The sequence below is a fragment of the Macrotis lagotis genome, chromosome 7 (assembly GCF_037893015.1).
Source record: "Macrotis lagotis isolate mMagLag1 chromosome 7, bilby.v1.9.chrom.fasta, whole genome shotgun sequence".
NCBI lineage: Eukaryota > Metazoa > Chordata > Mammalia > Peramelemorphia > Peramelidae > Macrotis > Macrotis lagotis.
The window spans coordinates 41,769,668-41,789,879 of NC_133664.1; the positions used below are offsets into that span (position 1 = coordinate 41,769,668).

General features: G+C 37.5%; 1 protein-coding gene across 1 annotated transcript; it reads right to left on the minus strand.

Annotated features, from left to right (window-relative positions):
* Positions 1-3,691: 3,691 nt before the first annotated feature.
* On the minus strand, positions 3,692-19,939 carry CCR9 (C-C motif chemokine receptor 9). The gene is made up of 3 exons (XM_074195061.1): positions 19,743-19,939; positions 15,118-15,160; positions 3,692-5,313 (listed from the first exon to the last, which is right to left on the minus strand). The coding sequence occupies exons 2-3, from the start codon at positions 15,133-15,135 to the stop codon at positions 4,258-4,260; spliced, it is 1,074 nt and encodes a 357-aa protein (XP_074051162.1). The 5' UTR covers positions 15,136-15,160; positions 19,743-19,939; the 3' UTR covers positions 3,692-4,257.
* Between the last annotated feature and the right edge of the window lie 273 nt (positions 19,940-20,212).

Sequence of the window (20,212 nt, forward strand, 5' to 3'; positions counted from 1 at the left end):
AACATTTCCTCTATAGTATTCCTCATTGTTTATGTATGCTACAACCTATGTAGACCAACCGCATATCTTTTCATTGTTTTTGACTCAACTGCAATTTGGATTCTTCTGAAAGGGTGATGTCTTAATATTGACAACCAAACAACATTACTGGGAGAACAGCCATATTAAAAGATGGATTTTAGAAGTAAAGAGCAATTTTAAATGTCTTTTGCAGTTTCCCATATCATACAATTAATTCTCTCTCTTGCCCAATCTTCTTTTAATTCAATTTAGAGACTATCCTGTGGTTCAGTGCTAATATGGTTAAGACTTTTATTCACATCACTTGACTTAGAACTGAGGTCAGGATTTGGAAATCAGCATAAAATAGAATTGCTAGTAAATTGGATTAAACTGGTTTAGTGCTTTGGAGAAGACTGCAAAAGAACATCCTGTCATCAGGAAGGTACTGAACAGCAAATTCTAGGGAGAAGGATAAACTAGGAACCCAGAAGTAACAATCTGGGTGCCATGAGATATCTTGGACTCATTGCGTTTTAATCCATGAATCAGACTTTTTTTAAATTGAACATATGAGACATCGAAACTTTGTTATCGTTGCCAACTATTATTTCTGAGCTCTAAAAAAGGAAGGGACTTTAGTGGTCATCTAGTTCGACTCCTTCACATTTCTGATGAGGAAATTGAAGCCAAGTGAAGTGAAAGGACTTACCCAAGGTCCTACAGTTAACCATCAGAGGCAAGATTACTTCCCCCCACCCACTATAACGTGTTGTGGCAAAATTTCAGTGTGGAAGATGTTCTGATATGAATATTAATGGAGAGCATTCAGACTTTCCTTATGGATGGGTTTCTTAGCTGTCTCTCACTTACTGAAAGATTATAATATGAAAAAAAAAGGGCAGCAGCAGGAGCAAAGAAAGAGGTTGCCCAGAGGAAGATTTTTGCTGGATTTGAGGAACATTCCTTAACAATTAGCTATGTCTATGTGGAATGGGATGCTGGGGGTGCTCTAGATGACCAATCATGAAGGATGACCTGCAAGGCAATCCAGGTATAGTTTGGATGCTTCTAAAAGTCTTGAGATTTTGTATTCAAGTGTTGGGGAGCATCCCCAGAAAACTAAGCAAGAACTTCTAACCTTATAACTTGAGGAAGGCACCTGGTGGCTCAGGATTTGTTAGGGCTCTTCAAGATAATCCTGGAAGAAATTATACCAGGAATCAGCTTGGTAAACGATCTCAGCTAAAAGTTGCAAGCCTAGCAGACTCCAACCAGAAGGGTGAACCAGCATTGTGTTTAGAATGGGAAGTCAGTGAGGATATCCAAAGTTTCCAGCTTATTAATGTTTTGCAGGTGTCAATTATACACATAACATATTGCTTTAAGACTGTAGAAGGTGGAAAAACTCATTCAAATTTTTGTAACAATGAGATAATGTACAAGGTCTTTCACTCTGTTGCTGTGATGAGAGGACTGCTTTTCTATTTCATAATTTATTGAAAGCATTCTTCTGCTAGACAAAGTACTTTTAATCTAGGTGGTCTGTGAATTTGGTTTTTTTTATAAAACTATTTTGGTAAAGCTAATTCCGTATAATTTAATTCCTTGTTAATCCTATATATTTTATTTTAAAAACATTATTCTTAAAAGGGCTTTATAGGTTTTAAAGGCTACACTAGACTTCCAGAAGGGTTCATGCCACACAAAAAGTTTACAAACTAGATCTAATTGCATGAACTCAGTTCCTTATGTTTTTGTGGGCAAAAAATTCCATCAAGATCTTGTAAAAACCCTGAGGAAACTAGGATGTATCAGTCTGAAACTCTGAGGATAAAGATGAAGAAAGTTCATGGAACCCCATTCTCTGCATTTTCCATCTTTCTCCTAGCACAACCTCTCCTCAAGTGACGATTGTGCCCCCTCTCCCATTTTTCCACTTCCCGCCCCTACCCCTCCTCCCCACATGCACACCATAGAATAGAATCATTAACTACTGGTAGGTATTTGAGTTTTAATGGAGAGTTTATTTTCAAATAACTTTTCAATTGATATCTTTTATTTTTTACATCACATTTCCCACTATATCCCCCCTCCAACCCCTTTCAGAAAGCCGTCTTTCATAATAAAAAAGAAAAAATAAGAGGAAAAATTAGTTCAGAATTTATTAAAAATGTTTGCTATTACATGCTGCATCTACACCTGTAGCCACCCCCTACATCTTTAAAGAAAATGGGAGACATATCAACATATATATTTTTGGAAGGACAACCTTAGTCATAGTTTCAGTTTTGACTGTTTTGTTTGTTATTGTTATTTTTTCATTTTTATTATTGTACTTGTGTGTATATAATGTTTTACTGATCCTGTCTGTTTTAATTTGCATCAGATCATATAGGTCCTCTCATAATTCTCTGTATGATTTATAATTATTGTTTCTTTTGACATAGTAATATTTCATTATATACATAATGTGACTTAGCCATTCCCTAATTAATGGGTATCTGCTTTGACTCTAGTTCTTATCTACTAAAAAAAAGTGCCATTATAAATAGTTTTGTGTATATGAGTCTTCTATTTTTGTCTTTTTATTCCTCACTGGGCTATAAGTATAGCAGAGAAGGCTCAGGGTAAAAGGGTTTGGGCATTTTAGTCATTCTCTTCACACAGTTCTAAATTGCTTTCCAAAATGTTTTAATTCACAGATCTACCAATAATGTATTTATATATCTTCCTATAAGTCAACATTAATTATTGCCCATATTTTGTCAACTTTGGCAATACTCTGATGAAGAATAAAATTTCAGAGTTATTTTGATGTATATATCTCTTAATAATTCAAAGCCCTGGGGTGGCTAGGTGGCACAGTGGATAAAGCACCAGCCCTGGAGTTCAAATCCAGTCTCAGACACTTAATAATTACCTAGCTGTATGGCCTTGGGCAAGCCACTTAACCCCATTTGCCTTGCAAAAACCTAAAAAATAATAATAGTTTAAAGCCCTTCTTCAGATAGTTGCAATTTTTCTTTGGCAATTTGTTTGTATCATTTAATCAGTTACCTATTGGAGAATGATTTTTGGTCTAAGGACTGAAAGGACTTTTAGAAGCATCACATCTGTACCTGGATTGCCTTCCAGGTCATCCCTCATGTGATATAAATTAGTTGTCTATAGATCTTGAATATCATACCTTTATCATCGCTACTTTTTACAAAAATTTCCCAGTTGAAAATTTCCATTCTTTTTAATTTTTTTATTTAACTAAAGCAATGGGCTTAAGTGACTTGCCCAAGGTCACACAGCTAGGTAATTATTAAGTGTCCAGATTATTTTATAAAATATTATTATATATTATAATGCTGGATTTGAACTCAGACACTACTGACTTCAGGGCCAGTGCTCTATCCACTGCACCATCTAGCTGCCCTGAATGTTTTCATTCTTAACTTAGCTACATATAATTGTATCATGCAAAAGATTCTTTTTTTTCTTCTAAATCTATTTATTTTCAAATAAACACAATTACTAGATGACTTTATATCTCTACTTCGAAAGAGCTGCATCAAATAGTTGCATAGTATTTTACTCATCCATGCAAAATATTTTCAATTTAATATCATCAAAATTATTCATTTTATTTTTTAATTTATAATTAAATTTAAAGTAAATTTATAATTTAAAATTGCTTGGATAATAAACATTGGAAAATACAAAGAAGAGAGATATACCCTCAGCTAGTGCAGGAAAGGGTATGAGACCCGAAAGGGAATTACAATGACATCTATGTATCCAGACTACACTATACAGGGAAGGAATCTAGTTCAGGAAACTAGCATATTTTACTGCTTCTAGAATGGAACAGTTGTAGAGAAAAGAGATGGGAAATCCCAAGGCAAATACAGTGGCATTAAATCTTAATACCTTAACTATTTCATTCTGTGCTGTGGTAGTGGTCAGTGATCAAATCCTTTAGCTTGAATGGATTTTATAATCAGAGGTTTGAGGGAGACAATTTTCAATTTGAGAAGACTGACCAGTACAACTTCTACAAGGAAACTACAGTGGAGAGCACCATGAGTCAACCAACAATCTCTCAGAGCTCCTCTGCAAAATACTGGGTTGAGGTGAGCAGAACCATAGAAGTTTTTTATCTTGTAAAGGGGTGGTTGTGTTTTTCTCCATCCTCTTTGTTCTTTTTCCTCCTTTCTGTTGTCTCTTGGCGGGGAAGTAGGTGGTTCAAGTAGACTGGTTTATCTCTTAGAAGGAGAGAGGTCCAGATGTTGTGTCTGGCATCATGGATGACTTTAGGCTCCCTTCTCTCCTGGTGAAGGAGATCCACTGTGCCTGACTGATGCATCCCAGTTTCCTCAGGGTTTTTACAAGATCCTGACGGAATTTTTCACCCACAAAAACATAAAGAACTGGGTTCAGGCAGCTGTGGAAGAAGGCAATGGTTTGAGTAACCTGGAAACAGATGTCAATGTGGGTGGAGATGTCACAGTCTGAAATGAACACTTTATAAGCATCGATGGTCTGCACTAATAGAATGATGTTGTAGGGAAACTGAGATAAGACAAAGACTGTGAGGACCGAGATGGTCACTTTTAAGGCTTTGTGTTTGGATGACTTCTTAGCTTGCATCAGAGTGTGAATAACAATGGCATAACAGCTAGCCATGACAATGAGTGGGAGGAAGAATCCCAGAATAACCTTTAGCATCAAAAGGGAGGACTTGAGCTTGGTACTGTCATTGCTAGGGTAAACCATTGTACAGATGGTGATTTCGTCTTGCACCTTGCTTTGACTATATAAGTACTCTGGGATACACAGGGTGATTGCTGTCACCCAGATGGCAACACACACCATTTTGCTGTAGAGAAGACTCTTCTGCCTCCAGCGATGGGCTTTCATGGCCTGGGCAATCACGATGTATCTGTCAATACTGATACACATGATAAGCAGCATGCAGCTGTAAAAGTTTATCTTGTATGTGGCATTGACCACCTTGCACATGTTGGTCCCGAATTCCCATCGGCTGGAAGCCTCAATGGCCCAGAAGGGCAGAGTGAGGAGGAAGAGGAGGTCAGCAATTGCCAGGTTCAGGAGGAACACATCAGTCATGGTCTTCACTCTTGTATGATACCAGTACATAGTGATGACTAGACTATTCCCTAAAGCCCCCACTACAAACACAAACCAATAGAGGGGTGGAAGCAAGTAGCTGGCCAATTCTCTGACACTGCTCTTCACGCAGAGGTCATTGAATAGGTAATAATCATCATTGGAAGCAGTAAAATTAAAGTATATAGTATCCTGTAAAGAGTCAACAGAGAGATAATTAGGGAATAAACCTCTATCCACTGCACCACCTATCAGATCAAGATGGTCACAACAAAGGCAGAAGAATAGAGTAAGCAATAAAGATAAACACCATCTAGGGACAGGAGGATGGTATTATCCTCAATAGCAAAAGGGAAGTTAGGAGGGAGGTGAGAAAGCTGTAAAGTTAAAAATAAACCAATGACATTGAAATATAATTCAAGATATTTTTTTAAAGTTCAGAGGCTCCAAGATAAGAACCTAATCTAGAGATAAGTATCTTGAATAATTAATTTTCTCCATTTCCTCCTCCTTCCCTCCAGTTTGCTACCCTTCTTGCATAAACATGCTTGAAGGTTAGAAAATTATTATTATTATTATTATTATTATTATTATTATTCCATTTCGGGATTTTCTTGGCAAAGATCCTGGAGTGGTTTGCCATTTCCTTCTCCAGCTCATTTTACATATGAGGAAACTGAGACCAACAGAGTTAAGTGACTTGCCCACAGACATAAGGCTAGTAAGCAAGTCTTAGACCAGATTTGAACTTTATAAGAGAAGTCTTCTTGATTCCAGGCTGTACTCTATCCACAGCACCACCAATAATGACTCATTTTTAAAGAAGAAAACTATTTAAACAAAGAAAATTATTTCTGATGATAAAAACAGAAATTAGAAACTTGACCTTAAGTAATAGGATCATAGACTCAAATCTGGAAGGAGTCTTCAAGGTCAACTAGTTCCACTGCCTCATTTTAGAGAGGAGTTAACTGATATAAAGAGGTTAATGATTACCAAATTTTATATAGGCTTTAGTACTTGTAAAGGGCTCAGCTTGTATTATCTCATTTAGTCCTGCCAACAACCCTATAAGATAAATTCTCCAGATATCGTTCTGCTGATTCCAGCTTCAGTGCTTTAAGTTTGGCAGGCACCACATTGTTTTGGCTCAGGAAAATGAAGACGTATGCCTTTGGCTCTTGACATATTCTACAATTAGTTCTGGTTGGAATCTGGTAATTCACATCGCTTAGGTTCATTAGATGGCTCAACAATCACCCCAGGGTGGATAGTCCACTTGAGCACAGCTGGCCCCTCCAGGCTTTTTCATCCTGGACAGCCTTGGCCCATGCCAAGCGTAACCCGTCTTACTATCTAGGCATCTAGCCCTGGAAGAACTACATTCAATGCTCAAAGACAAGTGAGAATCTAGAGACGAATCTGTTCTGAACAAAATCTGATAAAGATCTACTTCTCGTCATCCATTCTGCAATGCTACCCCCTCTCCTACACCCCCTCCCCTCTACCCAGACTCCTTCCTCCCCAGAGCTTGAAAGGAAGAAACTTGACTTGGATTTCAGGGCCCAGAAGTGGGTTTGCAAGTTCCCACTTGTGGGCAGGATGACTGTTTACCATCAAAGGAGACCCTGGCTGCCTCCCTCAGCATCAACAGAAGTAGTGTGCCCACTGCCCATCCTCTCTAGGCCTGTGACTGTCGTGACACATAAAGAGAAAACTCAAGATGTAAGCCTAAGTAATCTCCCAAAGCCCTGGAAACCACAGGGCAACCAAGAGACATTTAAAATTTAAAGAGAACTCTAAGCAGGAGCAGGATGTTTGCCTCTCCTGAACCATTTCAGGCCCCTGTATTTGCTTTGCTTCCTATCCCCAGCTCCTACATAGGATAGGGCCTGGTTTATAGCCAGAGTTTCATAAATGCCTGTTGATTGACTATGGATCTTGAAAAGAGCTGGAATCACAGGAAGGAGGGTCTATGAAAGTTCATCGGATAGTATAAAGACAAATTATTATCATTTTTCTATATATGCATATAGCCATATTAACGAAGTCATTAACCTAGCATTTATATAGTGCTTTAAGATTTGCAAAGCATTTTACAAATATTATCTCATTCAATCCTCATAATGATGTGGATGGGGATACTGTTGTCCCCACTTTACAAATGGGAAAACTGAGGCAGACAGAATAAGTGACTTGTTCAGATTGACACAGCTAGTAAGTCTGAGGCTGGATTTGAACTCGGGTCTTCCTTACACCAGGCCTAGTACTCTACCCATTGTGGGACCTGTTGGGATGGGATTAAGCATGCATTAAAGGAATTGGTCTTGGCAACAGGAATGCCTTTTCATACAAGACAGGTGTGAAGGAGGAGACAGGAGAAGGGAAAGGAGAGGGAAAAGTCTCCATTTTTCACATTCAACCAAGAAGGTGAGGGAAGAGATTTGCACAGGAAGCTTGATGAGCCAAGATAGGAGATGGAGACACTGAATCAATTAGAGAAGAATAGGATTGCCTTGAATACAAGGTAATTTGCTTTTTAATTAATTCTCTTTGCCTCAGATTCCTCGACTATAAAAGGGGGATAATTATATTATCCAGGGTTGTTGTGTGAATTCAAAGAGATATTCACTTGCCTTGCCCTACTCTCCTTGTTACTTCTCCTCTAATCATCAGCCTCTCTTATCTACCAGCTCCTTTCCTGAACTTACAAACACTTGTATCTCTCTTAAAAAGTCCTCAACTAGGGTCAGCTAGGTGGTGCAGTAAATAGAGTGCTGGTTCTGGAGTCAGGAGGACCTGAGTTCAGATCTGGTCTCAGACATTTAATAATTGCTTAGCTGTGTGACCTTGGGCAAGTCACTTAACCCCATTGCCATAAAAAAAATTTTTAAGTCCTCAACTGTTCCACTATTCCTGCTAGCTATTATCCTATATCTCCTCCTTCTCAGCTAAATATCCTGAGAGAACCATCTACACGAGTTGCCTCTACTTCCTCTATGCTTCTTTTAAACCCTCTGAAATCTGGTTTCTATCTGTGTCATTCCATCAAAATTGCCCTCTCCAAAGTTAAGAATCTCTTCATTGCCAAGGCTAATGGTATCCTTTTAATAGTCATCCTTCTTGACCTCTCAGCAACTTTTGATGCTGTTGGTCATTTTTTCTCTGCATAGATGCACTTTTTTTCTCACGAATTTGTGACACTACCCTCACCTGGTTTCCTGTCTAAACATTACTCTGCCTCTTTTGCTGGGTCAGCATACAATCACACCTATAAACCATGGCAGTCCAAAAAGATCTATCTTCAGTTTTCTTGTCAGTGAGTTTTCCCTTGCCTCCTTCCATTTTCTACAGACTTTCCCAAATTTTCTTAATTCTAATCCTTCCCTCCTTTATTTCCTATTTGCCTAGTACAGTTTGTATATATCTGTTTGCTTTCTGTCTCCATCTTTAGATTGTGAGCTTCTATCATTTTTGCCTCTTTTTGTATCCTCTGCTAATTTAGTTAATGGATTTATTGACCAATGGTTTCATCAGTTCTCATCATCTCTATGCAATAATTTTCAGATCTGAAGGTCTAGCCCCATTCTCTTTTTGAACTGCAGTCTCACATTACTATCTTTGGATATCTTGAAAGCAATACCAGACAGACATCTCATACGCAACATGTCCAAAACAGAATTCATGATCTTTTCCCCAAATCTTTACTTCTCCTTCCAGAAGTAATGAGGTAGTGGATAGGGCAAATCCAGCCCCAGATACTCACTAACTATGTCAAGTCATTTAACCTCTATCTGCCTTAACTTCCTCATATATAGAATGGGGATAATAGAAGCATCCACTTCCCAAGATTGTTATGAGAATCTATAAGAGATATTTGGAAGCACAGTAATGAGTACAGAGTAGGCATTTCATAGATGTTTGTTCTCTTTTCTTGAAGAGGTTTTCAAATACCTTGGTGGAGTTTTTGTTTTGTTTTGCAGCAAATTCTCAAGCTTGCTGGTGGTTTGATGACCACAATAAACAAGTCTTCAATAAATAAGGAAGGCTTTATACTTGTTTTGTTTTGCTTTTCCAAGTATCTCTTAACAACTTGTTAGGAGACAGTGTCAAAGAAAAAGGTCAAGCTTTGAAAATGGAGGGGAACATTGGGAAGGTCATGGGAGTGCTGGAACCTTATTCTCATTGGAATTGGTTCAAAGAGGGAATAACATGTACTCATTTGAATTTAGACATTTATTTTAACCTACAGAAAAGTAGAAGGTGAAAAGCATAAGAGGAAAGGGAAGTAAAAGAAAGGACAGATTGAGGAAGAATGTAGTCAATAGCAAAACAGTTTTGAGGAGGAACAAGATGAAAGGAAAGAGAAAATAGATAAGCTGGGGAAATAGAATGCAGAGAAATATAGTTAGCAATCATAATTGTGAAAAAAGATTTGCAGCAGGTTTCTCTGATAAAGACCTCATTTCACAAATATATAGAGAACTGCATCGCATTTATAAAAATAAGAAGCACTTCCCAAATGATAAATGAACAGTCAGTTTTCAGATGAAGTAATCAAATCTAATTGGAGGAATACAAATTCAAACAACTGGGGTACTACCTCATACGTATTAGATTGGTTAATAAGACAGAAAAGGGAGAATGACAAATATCGGAGGGGATGTGGAAAAAATGCAACAATAATGCATTGTTGGTAGAGTTGTTAATTATATTTGGAACTTGGGCCCAAAGGGTAATCAAACTGTGCATACCTTTTGATCTAGCAATATCATTACTAGGTCTCTATACAAAAAACAAAAAGGAAAAGAACCAATATACAAAAATATTTATAGTACCTCTTTCCTGATGGTAAAGAATAGGAAACTGAGGGAGTACCCATCCATTGGGGGATGGCTGAGAAAGTTGTGTATATGATTTGTGATGAAATGATATTGTATTATAAAAAATGATGAGCTAGATGCTCTCAAAAAACCTGGAAAGATTTACATGAACTGATGCAAAGTGAAATGAGTAGAAAGATAATCAACTGTGAATGATTTAGCTATTCTCAGCAATACAATGATCCAAGACAACTCTGAAGGACTTAAGATGAAAAATGTTATCCATATGCAGAAAAAACTGATGGAACATAAAAGCAGATTGAAGCCTGCTTTTTAAATTTTCTTTATTTTTCTCTATGTTTTTACCCTCTGTTTTCTTTTACAATATGACTAATTTGGCAATATGTTTTGCATGAATTTACATGTATAACTTATATCAAATTGCTTGCCTTCTCAATGAAGGGGGTGGGATCAAGAAAGAGAATATGGAACTCAAAATTTTTTAAAACAAATTTTTAAATATTTTAATACAAAATTGGGGAAAATAAAATACTAAATAAATATTTTTAAAAGAAAAAAATGGAAATTCTAAAATTATCCTTCTGTTTCCATCCTATTGCAAGGTATAGTGATTTTTTTTTTTAGTTTTCCAATGCTGCCTTGAATTCAAGAATTATATATCCTCAGCTTTGGAAGGGACTTGCTCCCATTTGAGAAGTTCAGGATTGTGGAATTCATAGACATTATATCCCTTGGCAAGAACAATGATGAAGACAAAGAATTTTTTAATTCCACAAAAATGTATGATTAGAAGAAGAAATATAACCTGTGTTAGGACTCTAATGATTTGACTAACTAGTGATCTAAACTAACCCCCTTTCACACTTCTGGTTAAATAATGCTTCTGATATTAAGTGGAAGACAAATATCTATTAGGTGAGAAATAAATCACATAGATCATGTATAAGGTACAAGTGAAATTTTTGTTTGTTTTTTTGTTTTTTGTTTTTTGGCTGAATTAAGGGAAGGTAGGAGAGAAACAGAAAAGAGAATTTTTCTTAGCTTTTGAGCTTGAAGGGACCTCAAAGGGCATCATGTCCAGGCTTTTCATTTTTCAGATGGAAACTAAGGCCCATAGAGGTAAATGACTTGTTAAAGGTCACAGAGTAAGGACAGAGCCAGGAGGCAAATATAAAAATTTCTTTTTACTCGGCATCAAACACTTAATTTTTAATGTTTTCTCCACTACCTGACATCTTTCTGACTTCCTGTTTTCAAGAGATAATGTTAAGGTATTAAGTCTACAAATTGGTCACATATTAGAGTTGTGAGAACTTTGGGAATTATGCATTCACTTCAAATATCATGTTTCAGTTTAGAATCAGAGCCCAAACTCTCTCACTTACTGCTGGTATGAGCCAGGGGAAGGTATTTCGTCATTTTTAAACTCAGTAAAATATGGGGGTTGGATAAAAAGACAACCCAACCCTTGGGTCCCTAAATGTATGATCCTAAATCACTTCCCCAGGGAAGCTAAGTGGCATAAAGCATGGGCCCTGGAGTCAGGAGGACCTGAGTTCAAATCCAGCCTCGGACACTTAATAATTACCTAACTGTGTGACCTTGGGCAAGTCACTTAACCCCATGGCCTAGAAAGAAAGAAAGAAAGAAAGAAAGAAAGAAAGAAAGAAAGAAAGAAAGAAAGAAAGAAAGAAAGAAAGAAAATAAAAATAAATAAATAAATAAATCACATGCCCACTCTGGAACTCCATTTCTCTTCCATATAGTGAGCATCTTGGATTAAATGTTCCAACAGGTCCTCTCCAGTTCTAAACACCTACTTTATTTTTTTAGGTATTTTTTTTTCAAGGCAGTGGGGTTAAGTGGCTTGCCCAAGGTCACACAGCCAGGAAATTATTAAGTGTCTAAGGTCACATTTGAACTCAGGTCTTCCTGACTCCAGGGCCGGTGCTCTATCCATTGCACCACCTAGCCGCCCCTACTTTAAAGGACAGGTTTCATTTTGTGGTCCAAGCATCTACAGGGGTTTTATCATCTTGAAAGGGGTATGTAAATCAGTTAGATGGAATTAACCCCCAAGAGTAGTAGTTTGAAGTACAAAATGACTTGACCATAACTGAAGATCTTCCCTTTCAATGAACTTTCAATTGAGGTTGCTAAAGCAGTGTCAGCTGCTGCCAAAAGAACCTGAAGTCAGAAAGATTCATCTTCCTGAGTTTAAATCCAGCTTCAAACACTTACTAACTGTGTGACCCTGGGCAAATCACTTAACCCTGTTTGCCTCTGTTTCATCATCTGCAAAATGAGTTGGAGAAGGAAATGGCAAACAACTCCAGGACCTCTGCCAAGAAAACCCCAAATGGGATCACAAAGGACTGGATATGAGTGAAAATGACTAAACAACAAAAGTAATGTCTCTGCTACCTCTCATATTAGCTTGAATTATATGGTAATGAATAGAAATATTTATTTGATAAGACTCATGTAATCAGTAAAGCAGAGAATGATCCATCTCCATTCCTTTTCTAGTGGAGATTTAAATCTCTTTGAATCAGATTAAAGCAGCCTTGTGTTGCCTTCATTTCATTATAAGGATAGTGGCAGCAACACCTTTGGGTTTACAAAGTACTGTACTAACTCATTTGTTCTTCATGACCACCCTAAGAGGTAGGGGCTAGTCCTATCTCCACTTGATTATTATTATTATATTGTTTATTGTCATTAGCTCCATTTTACAGATGAGGAAACTGAAGAAGCATTTAAGTGATTTGCCCTGCATCACACAGATAGGAGTCTGACATCAGAGTTGGGCTCAGGTCTTCCTGACTCCAGGTCTGTCCTTTCTCATTCACTTCAAGAGCAAGCTGAAGAGCAATGGTCTCTAGAGGGTCTGGGTGTGGATGTGATTGAGAGAATATAAAGAGTCAAGGATAGCTCCAAGGATTGTGAATTGGGGTGACTGGAAGGATTGTGGTATCCTTGACAAAAATAGGGAGGTTAGGGAAGATTTGGGGGGAGAAAGACCATGAGTTCTATATTAGTTGGTGATGGGGCAGCCAGAGTTCAAGAGAGAGGTGAGAACAAGATATGTAGATCTAGAAGTCAGCTGCATGGAAACAATTTACAGTAGAAAACTACAAAGGACCTGGGTTCAAATTCTAGTCAACCTTTCTCAAAGACCTGGTCAAATCACATTGCTTCTCTGTGACTCAGTTTCTTCATCTCTAAAATGGCTAGACGACTGCTAAGTTTCCTTCTAGTGCTGAATCTATGAATATATGACCTTTTTGAAAAAACCTGACCTAAATTAAAGATTTTGTCTGTTGATTTTATCTTTTTGTGAGAAAACTTTCCTCTTAGAATACTTCCAAAAACATTTTTAAAAAGTAAACTCTATCCTAAAATAGAAATTTGTTTTACTTGACCATGTTTATTTTTTGCAGAAGTTTTGTTTTTGTTTTTCTAGTGAGAGACACGTTGAGAAGAAGAAAAACATTTGATTACTGAAAAAAATGAGATGAATGATATGTACATGCACTTATCCTTTCAAAGCATGTACATATGCTCCTTTCAAAGAGTTTACAAATGGTTCTGTGTGTGTGTGTGTGTGTGTGTGTGTGTGTGTGTGTGTGTGGCTCTAGGGGTAACTTTGGGAAGGAGAGTGGGGGAAAGGAGAAACTAGTGACCCCACAAGAGACTAGAGGACCAGTTCCAGCACATTCTCAACCTCTGATCATAAATGTCAAACTCCAGACCACAGTCGTATGAGTTACAGTGACCTATAGGTAAGGAAGGGAAAACAAGGCAAGAGCCTGGCACTGACAAGGAACTGGGGAAGGGTTCAGACTCAATAGGAAAGGAAAAAAGGAAGAAAATAAGAATTTATTTATGCCTACTATGTCCTGGTTACTGTAATAAAAGTCTTATAAATATTATCTCATCTGAGGGAGGTGCTATTTTTATCCCTATTTCACAATTATGGAAACTAAGGTTGAATGACTTGCTCAGGGTCATACAGCTAGTAAGTGTCTGTCTTCAGAGCTGATGAATCTTCCTAACTCCAGGTCCAACACTAGCCACTGTGCCAGCTGACTGTCCTCATTCAAACTAATTGGGACCTAGCCATATAGAAAGCTAACCTCGAAGCCAGAAAGACTTGGATTCAAATCTCCACCTCTGTCAAACATTGGCTTGAACAACCCCTCTGGGATCATTGCCTTATCATGGTGGAGGGATTTGCATAACTCAAACTATAAGTGATGAAATGTAATGTTACCCAAAAAAGACAGATCATATTGGAGAGTTCTGTCAAAAGGTGATACCCTGGTAAAGGAAATGGCAAACTACTCTAGTATCTTTGCCAAGAAAACTCTCCAGACAGTATTAAAATGCATGATATTGGAAGAGTCCCTTAGATCAAGGGCCTGGCATGCTACCATCAGACATAACTGTATGACTAAACAATAATCCTGGGCAAGTCTCTTAATTCCAGTATTCTAGGCAGTTCTTTTTTGGTTAAGGTGCAGAAAATCAGAACAGGATTTCATCACCTGGAAATTCTCTTCACCAATGAAATCACTACTCCAGCCCCAATCCCAATCCTAAAGTGAAAATCCCAGTGGGCAGGGGAGATCAAAACATAATGGAAAAGCCAATCCCTGCCTTCAAGGGAGAGGATAAAGAATATGTACACAGGATTGAGTGTAATAGAGCTAAAGAAATTTCCAAAGTGTTCTAGAAAAATACCTAGGTGGGGAACATGTTTACTAGAAGGATCCAATTGAGCTTTGGGGAGATGTTGCTTAAAGTCAAATAATACAATCCACTAAGCTTTGGTTAAGAAAGGGCCTTCATGGGGCGGCTAGGTGGTGTAGTAGATAAAGCACTGGACCTAGAGTCAGGAGTACCTGGGTTCAAATCCGGTCTCAGACACTTAATAATTACCTAGCTGTGTGGCCTTGGGCAAACCACTTAACCCCATTGCCTTGCAAAAACGTAAAAAAAAAAAAGAAAAGAAAAGAAAAAAAGAAAGGGCCTTCATTAAGACTAGACATTCTCTGCTAGTTTGAGATAAGAAACCCTAGAAACCCAGTTACACCAGTCACCAAGGTCAGCCTACTAGGAGCTGGGCAATTGGCATAGCAGTACTCACCATGAGATCAGTAGGCATCCTGTTCACTTAGATGAAGACTTGTCTTTAGAAGGAAAGCACCACCAAAAAAAAAAAGAAAGAAAAAAAAAAGAAAAACAATGAGAGAACTCACAAGAGTTCAAGAAAAACTCCAGCAACTGACCAGGGTTAAATTTTGAGAGGAAGACACTGCCCAATCTCATGTCTAGACCTTCTATGGGAACATTCTGAAGTTCTTTCAGGTCCCAGATTTAAAAAAAAAGGCTCTAGCACAGTTTAGGCAATGAATGAGAAGAGGATGGCCACCACCAAATCTGTTACTGTGGATTAGCTCAATTCTTAAGGACAGAGATGGAGAACTAGCAATGAAAGACACAGCTGCACCAGGTGATTTATAGAAAAGGGGGGGGGACCCTCTGCTTTGAGTTTTGTGGGGTTTTGCCTGTGCATGAGTGTTTAAACCCTTTCTTATTTACTTAAGTCTGACTTCCTGTTGGAGTCAGTTTTGCTGAATATCTTTCCCCAATATTGACTGTTTGGTTTACTTTGCTTTAAAGTAAGATTTGATGACATTAATCCTAAAACTGAAACAAATTATTCTGAAAAAAATCACTGTTTTCCTGGGGGAAAGCTCTAGAATCTAATTAAGCTATTATGAAATAATTAATAGAGAAGTCTATGAAAGAGAATAAGTTAGATCCAAACTGTCATGTGTTATTTCTACTTAGAATTAGATAGTCCCGCAATTATACTTACTTTTGAATTCATCTCTGTTAAGCCTAGGATAGAAGGATTTTAGTTTTCTTTCATACTCCTGTAGGACCTATCTGCACAAAAAAAAGGAAGTCTCTTCTTTTTCTTCTCCTAATATTACTTTCCTTCATTCATGCATTCATTTTTCTTTTCCTCTTTTCCTTTTCCTTCTTTTTAATTCTCATTCATTCATTTATTTTTAATTCAAAACATTAAGAACCTGACCCATGTAGAACTCTCTGCTGGGTGCTACAGGAGTTATATTTGTTAAATAAAAAAAATGAATAAATGATGAGTAGAAAGAAAGCAAAGGAAAGAAGAAGTGGGGGAAAAGGAACAGTAGAAGTAAGAAGGATAAGAAAGGGCTTTGGGGTTCAAAAGCATTAGTTCTACTTTAAATTGTAAAGTACCCAGGTTTAGCTTGAGAGGATTTTGTTGCTTAGTCATTTCAAACTCTCCATGACTCCATTTGGGATTTTCTTGGCAAAGATATTAGTTTGTCATTTCCTTCTCTAGCTCACTTGATGAAGAAACTGAGGCATACAGGGTGAAATGATTTACCCAGTATCATAGAACTAGTAAGTGATTGAGACCAGATTAGAATTCAGGAAGAAGAGTCTTCCTAATTCCAAGCCCAGTGCTCTTATCTCTTGCATCACTTAGCTGAAAGGATTTACCTTGGTTTGTTTGGATTTATATCATCTTTGTAAGTAAATTGATGGATCTTTGAGAGATTGTAGAGAAAATGCTCCTTATATCCATAGTCCTTGGCTATAATGATTTCCCCTCCTTTTTAGATCACAGGGATGGGATAAGGATTAATCAGATATTGTCTAAGTGTAGGTGGATGAGTAGTTCAGTACCAGCTATAAGGAAAAGACTGCTTTTAAAGCATCAATAGGGCAGACTTTAAATAACCAAATTATTAAGCATAGATAGTTATAATCATGTTTTTTTAAGTCATTGAAAAATTGTAACTACCTCAAGTGGTAGATCTGGATTAGTGGTGGATATGAACAAATGCTTTCCCAAAGAATAATTATAAACTATGAACAAGCAAAAAATTCTTTCAAAATTGCTATGGGGTGGGGAATTAAAGCAACCAAGAGGTTTCACCTCACACATAGTGAATTGAAAAAGATGACATAAGATAGAAATAGTCAGTGGTGGTAGGACTATGGGAACATTGATCTACTGCTGATGAAAGTGTGAATTAGTCCTGTCTTTTTGAATGTTGAATTTTGCTTGAAAAGCAGTAAGGGAGAAGACTAAAATATCCATATTCTTTTACTTACTGCTAGCCAAATAATCCAAGAAGGTTAAGACAGAATCTGTTTCAAAATATGTAATAGAATTTTGAAGGCCACCTTTTTTGTGGTCACAAAGAACTGGATACAAAATGGGTTCCCATTATTTGAGTAATGAGTAAATACATTATGAAACATAATGGAATACTATTGCACCATAAGAACTGATGAATATAAGGAATTCAGAGAAAAATAGATTGACATCAATTGATGTAGATTGAAGTAAACCAAACCAGGAAAGCAATAACATAATAAACAATATATTGTATAGATGCAGAGAAAGAGCAGTGAGACAAAACTGAATTCCTATGAAGTGATAATGGTCAAACCACAGGGTGGAATTAAGAAAATGTACCTCTTGTTGGAGAGATGGAAAATCATAGATATAGAATGATGCTTATGTTATTGAATATGGTTGACATGTTCACTTGTTTTGCTGAACTTTTTTTTTAAAAGAATCTTTGTGGAAGGAGAAGACTTGATAATCATTTTGAATCTATCAGTATGCAAGTTTCAGAGATGGCTTTCAAATTTCTTTTCATTTTTCCTTTGAAATATGTTGTGAAGAGGAACAAACTTTCTACTATTTATAGGAGTTGAAGGGTAAAAGAGCTACGTTATTTTTTTGTTCATTAAAAGTTTACTAATGTTGGTTTTCAACCAAACCCATGTTTGGTAGTGACTCTACCAATTTCTTCCTCCATCAGCATGAGAGGGCCTCATTGTGGTTGTTATAGAAGTCCTAAATTGGAACTGCATCATATTCTTATTTGCTGCACCTGGGCTATGATACTAGGCATCTCTGTGTACAAGGAACAGGCTCATTTTTTTTCTATTTGTTTCCCCCCAACCACCAAGAGTGAGTTCAGGGAGACAACTAAAGGAGTCATGGAGATTTCTGGTCCGGACATAAATGGCAGCGTATTAGAAGAATTTTCAATTGTCTAATTACTTGAAATTATGTATCTTCCCCACTTGCCTTTGCTCACCCAGCCAAGCTGTTCAACCTAAGATCATAGATTTAGTCTTTGAAGCAGCCCTCGGATTTATTAAGTTCAAACCCCACTTTATTTTACAGATTAGGAAACTAAAGTCCATTGTTGTAACCTAACATGCAAAAGCTCACAAAAAGTAATAAGGCAGAATGGTATAGTGGATAGAGGTTTACACCTGGCCTTGGATGCTTATTCATTTGTGGCATCATTCTTCTTACTTGAATGAAGTTGAACAAGTCAACATATTCCATGGATCCCAGTTTCTTCATCTGAAGGTGAGGGGATTGAACTACATGGTCCATGAGAAACTTTATTGTTCTAAATCTAGGATCATATCTGGACTCTAAAATCAATTTCTTGCCCTCTGAATACCTCACGTTTTTTTGAGGGAAGTATGTTTGACTGGACAGTTCTCCAGAAAGTTAGCTGCTAGTAGGTAAACCAAAACTTTGAGGTTTTTAGGCAAATAAAAATCTCAAGAACTAAAATGAGGTGGTCCACATCTATCCAAGAGCTGCTGGAGAGAATAATTCATCTGAATTCATTTAGCAGAGGGAGAGGAGAAACAAGACATAGAAAGGTTTGCACTATGTGTTCACTTCCCCAGATTGGATGCCACACCCCTATTCCTTCACGATCTCCCCATGGGGTAAGAACAAGAGGAAGAAGGAAAAAGTGGTTGTAGCCAGAAAAGGTCCAATCTAGTCTTTGAGGTAAAACCCACCACTGTACAAGGGTTGCTTTTTTGCAAGACAAAGTTTTCTTTATTGCTAAGCTTAAACACCAAACACTTGCCACACATAAAACATTCCCCATACTGCTATCTATAATTCTTGTACAAGGGGCTTTTGACTTTGATTGGAAGGTGGTCAGCAGCATCTGCAGTCTCACAATTATTATTAGTGTTTTCTTAACCCTGGATCTCATTGACCTATAATTGCCTGCTATGGAATGATCCTGAAACTAGATTCAATGGCAGGATCACAGGATTACTAGAGACCTTAAAGGCCATTTAGTTTAACCTTCATTTGAAGAGGCAAAGAGTTAATAAATAACTTCTTTAATAGCTAGAAAATGAGAGGCGGAATTCAAACTTGCATCCTTTGACTTCAAATTCAATGCTCTTTATGTTATATGATGTTGCCACTTTTATTCTTGGATCTGTTCAGTTATAGTAGAGTGCATCATATGCTGAGGAAGCTTGCTAAATAGCAAATCTTTTAAAAAATACAACATTTTAAAGAAAAGTCAAGGTAGTTGAAGCAAAGAACCTCTCTCCACTTTGAACTACAAGACTTTTTGCCTCTAGCTAGCTCCCTAATGGCATTTATCACATTATACCTTACATAAATCTTTCTGTATATATCATGTTTTCCATTAAACGGTGGACTCCTCAATGTCTTAACTCTCGTAACATCTGTCACAGGGCCTTTTAGCCTTGTCCCTCTCTCAGAGTAAGAATTATTGAATTAAGAGTCATTGAGGTGATTTAGACTCATTGAATAATGCACAATGGTTTGCAATTGAGCCCAAAGTGGAAAATTCTGGAAGGTAGATGAAGATGGAGAAAGGAGAAGAGAAAGATACTTACCAATCCTTTGAGGAAGCTTCAGCTGAGGGAGTCCACCTGCTGTAGGTGAGGCAGGTGAGGTGAGGGGCTCCACCAGTTCTCAACTCTGCCCACTCCTTCCTCTCTCTCCCTTAGCTCTTCTCCTTTTGCTGATCCACTTCTCTGTGAGATTTATTGCAGCAGCTGCCTGCAGAAAGCATGAAACACACACACACACACACACACACAAAACAACAACAAAACCACCTCCTCTCATTTTCCTGTCATTGGTGGGATGGCCCAAGAGGGGTGGGGACCCATCTGTTCTATGATAAAGTGGTCAATCCAGGCAATATCAGTTTTTCTTTGAAGGGGGAGACTTCATCAATTTCTCTAAGATCAAAACCGACTTCCTCATTTTTAAAGATAGGAAACTAAGGCCCAGGGCAATAGAATCACCCACTAATAAGCAGTTGAGCTAGAATTTGTTCTCAGGTCCTTAGGATCCAAGG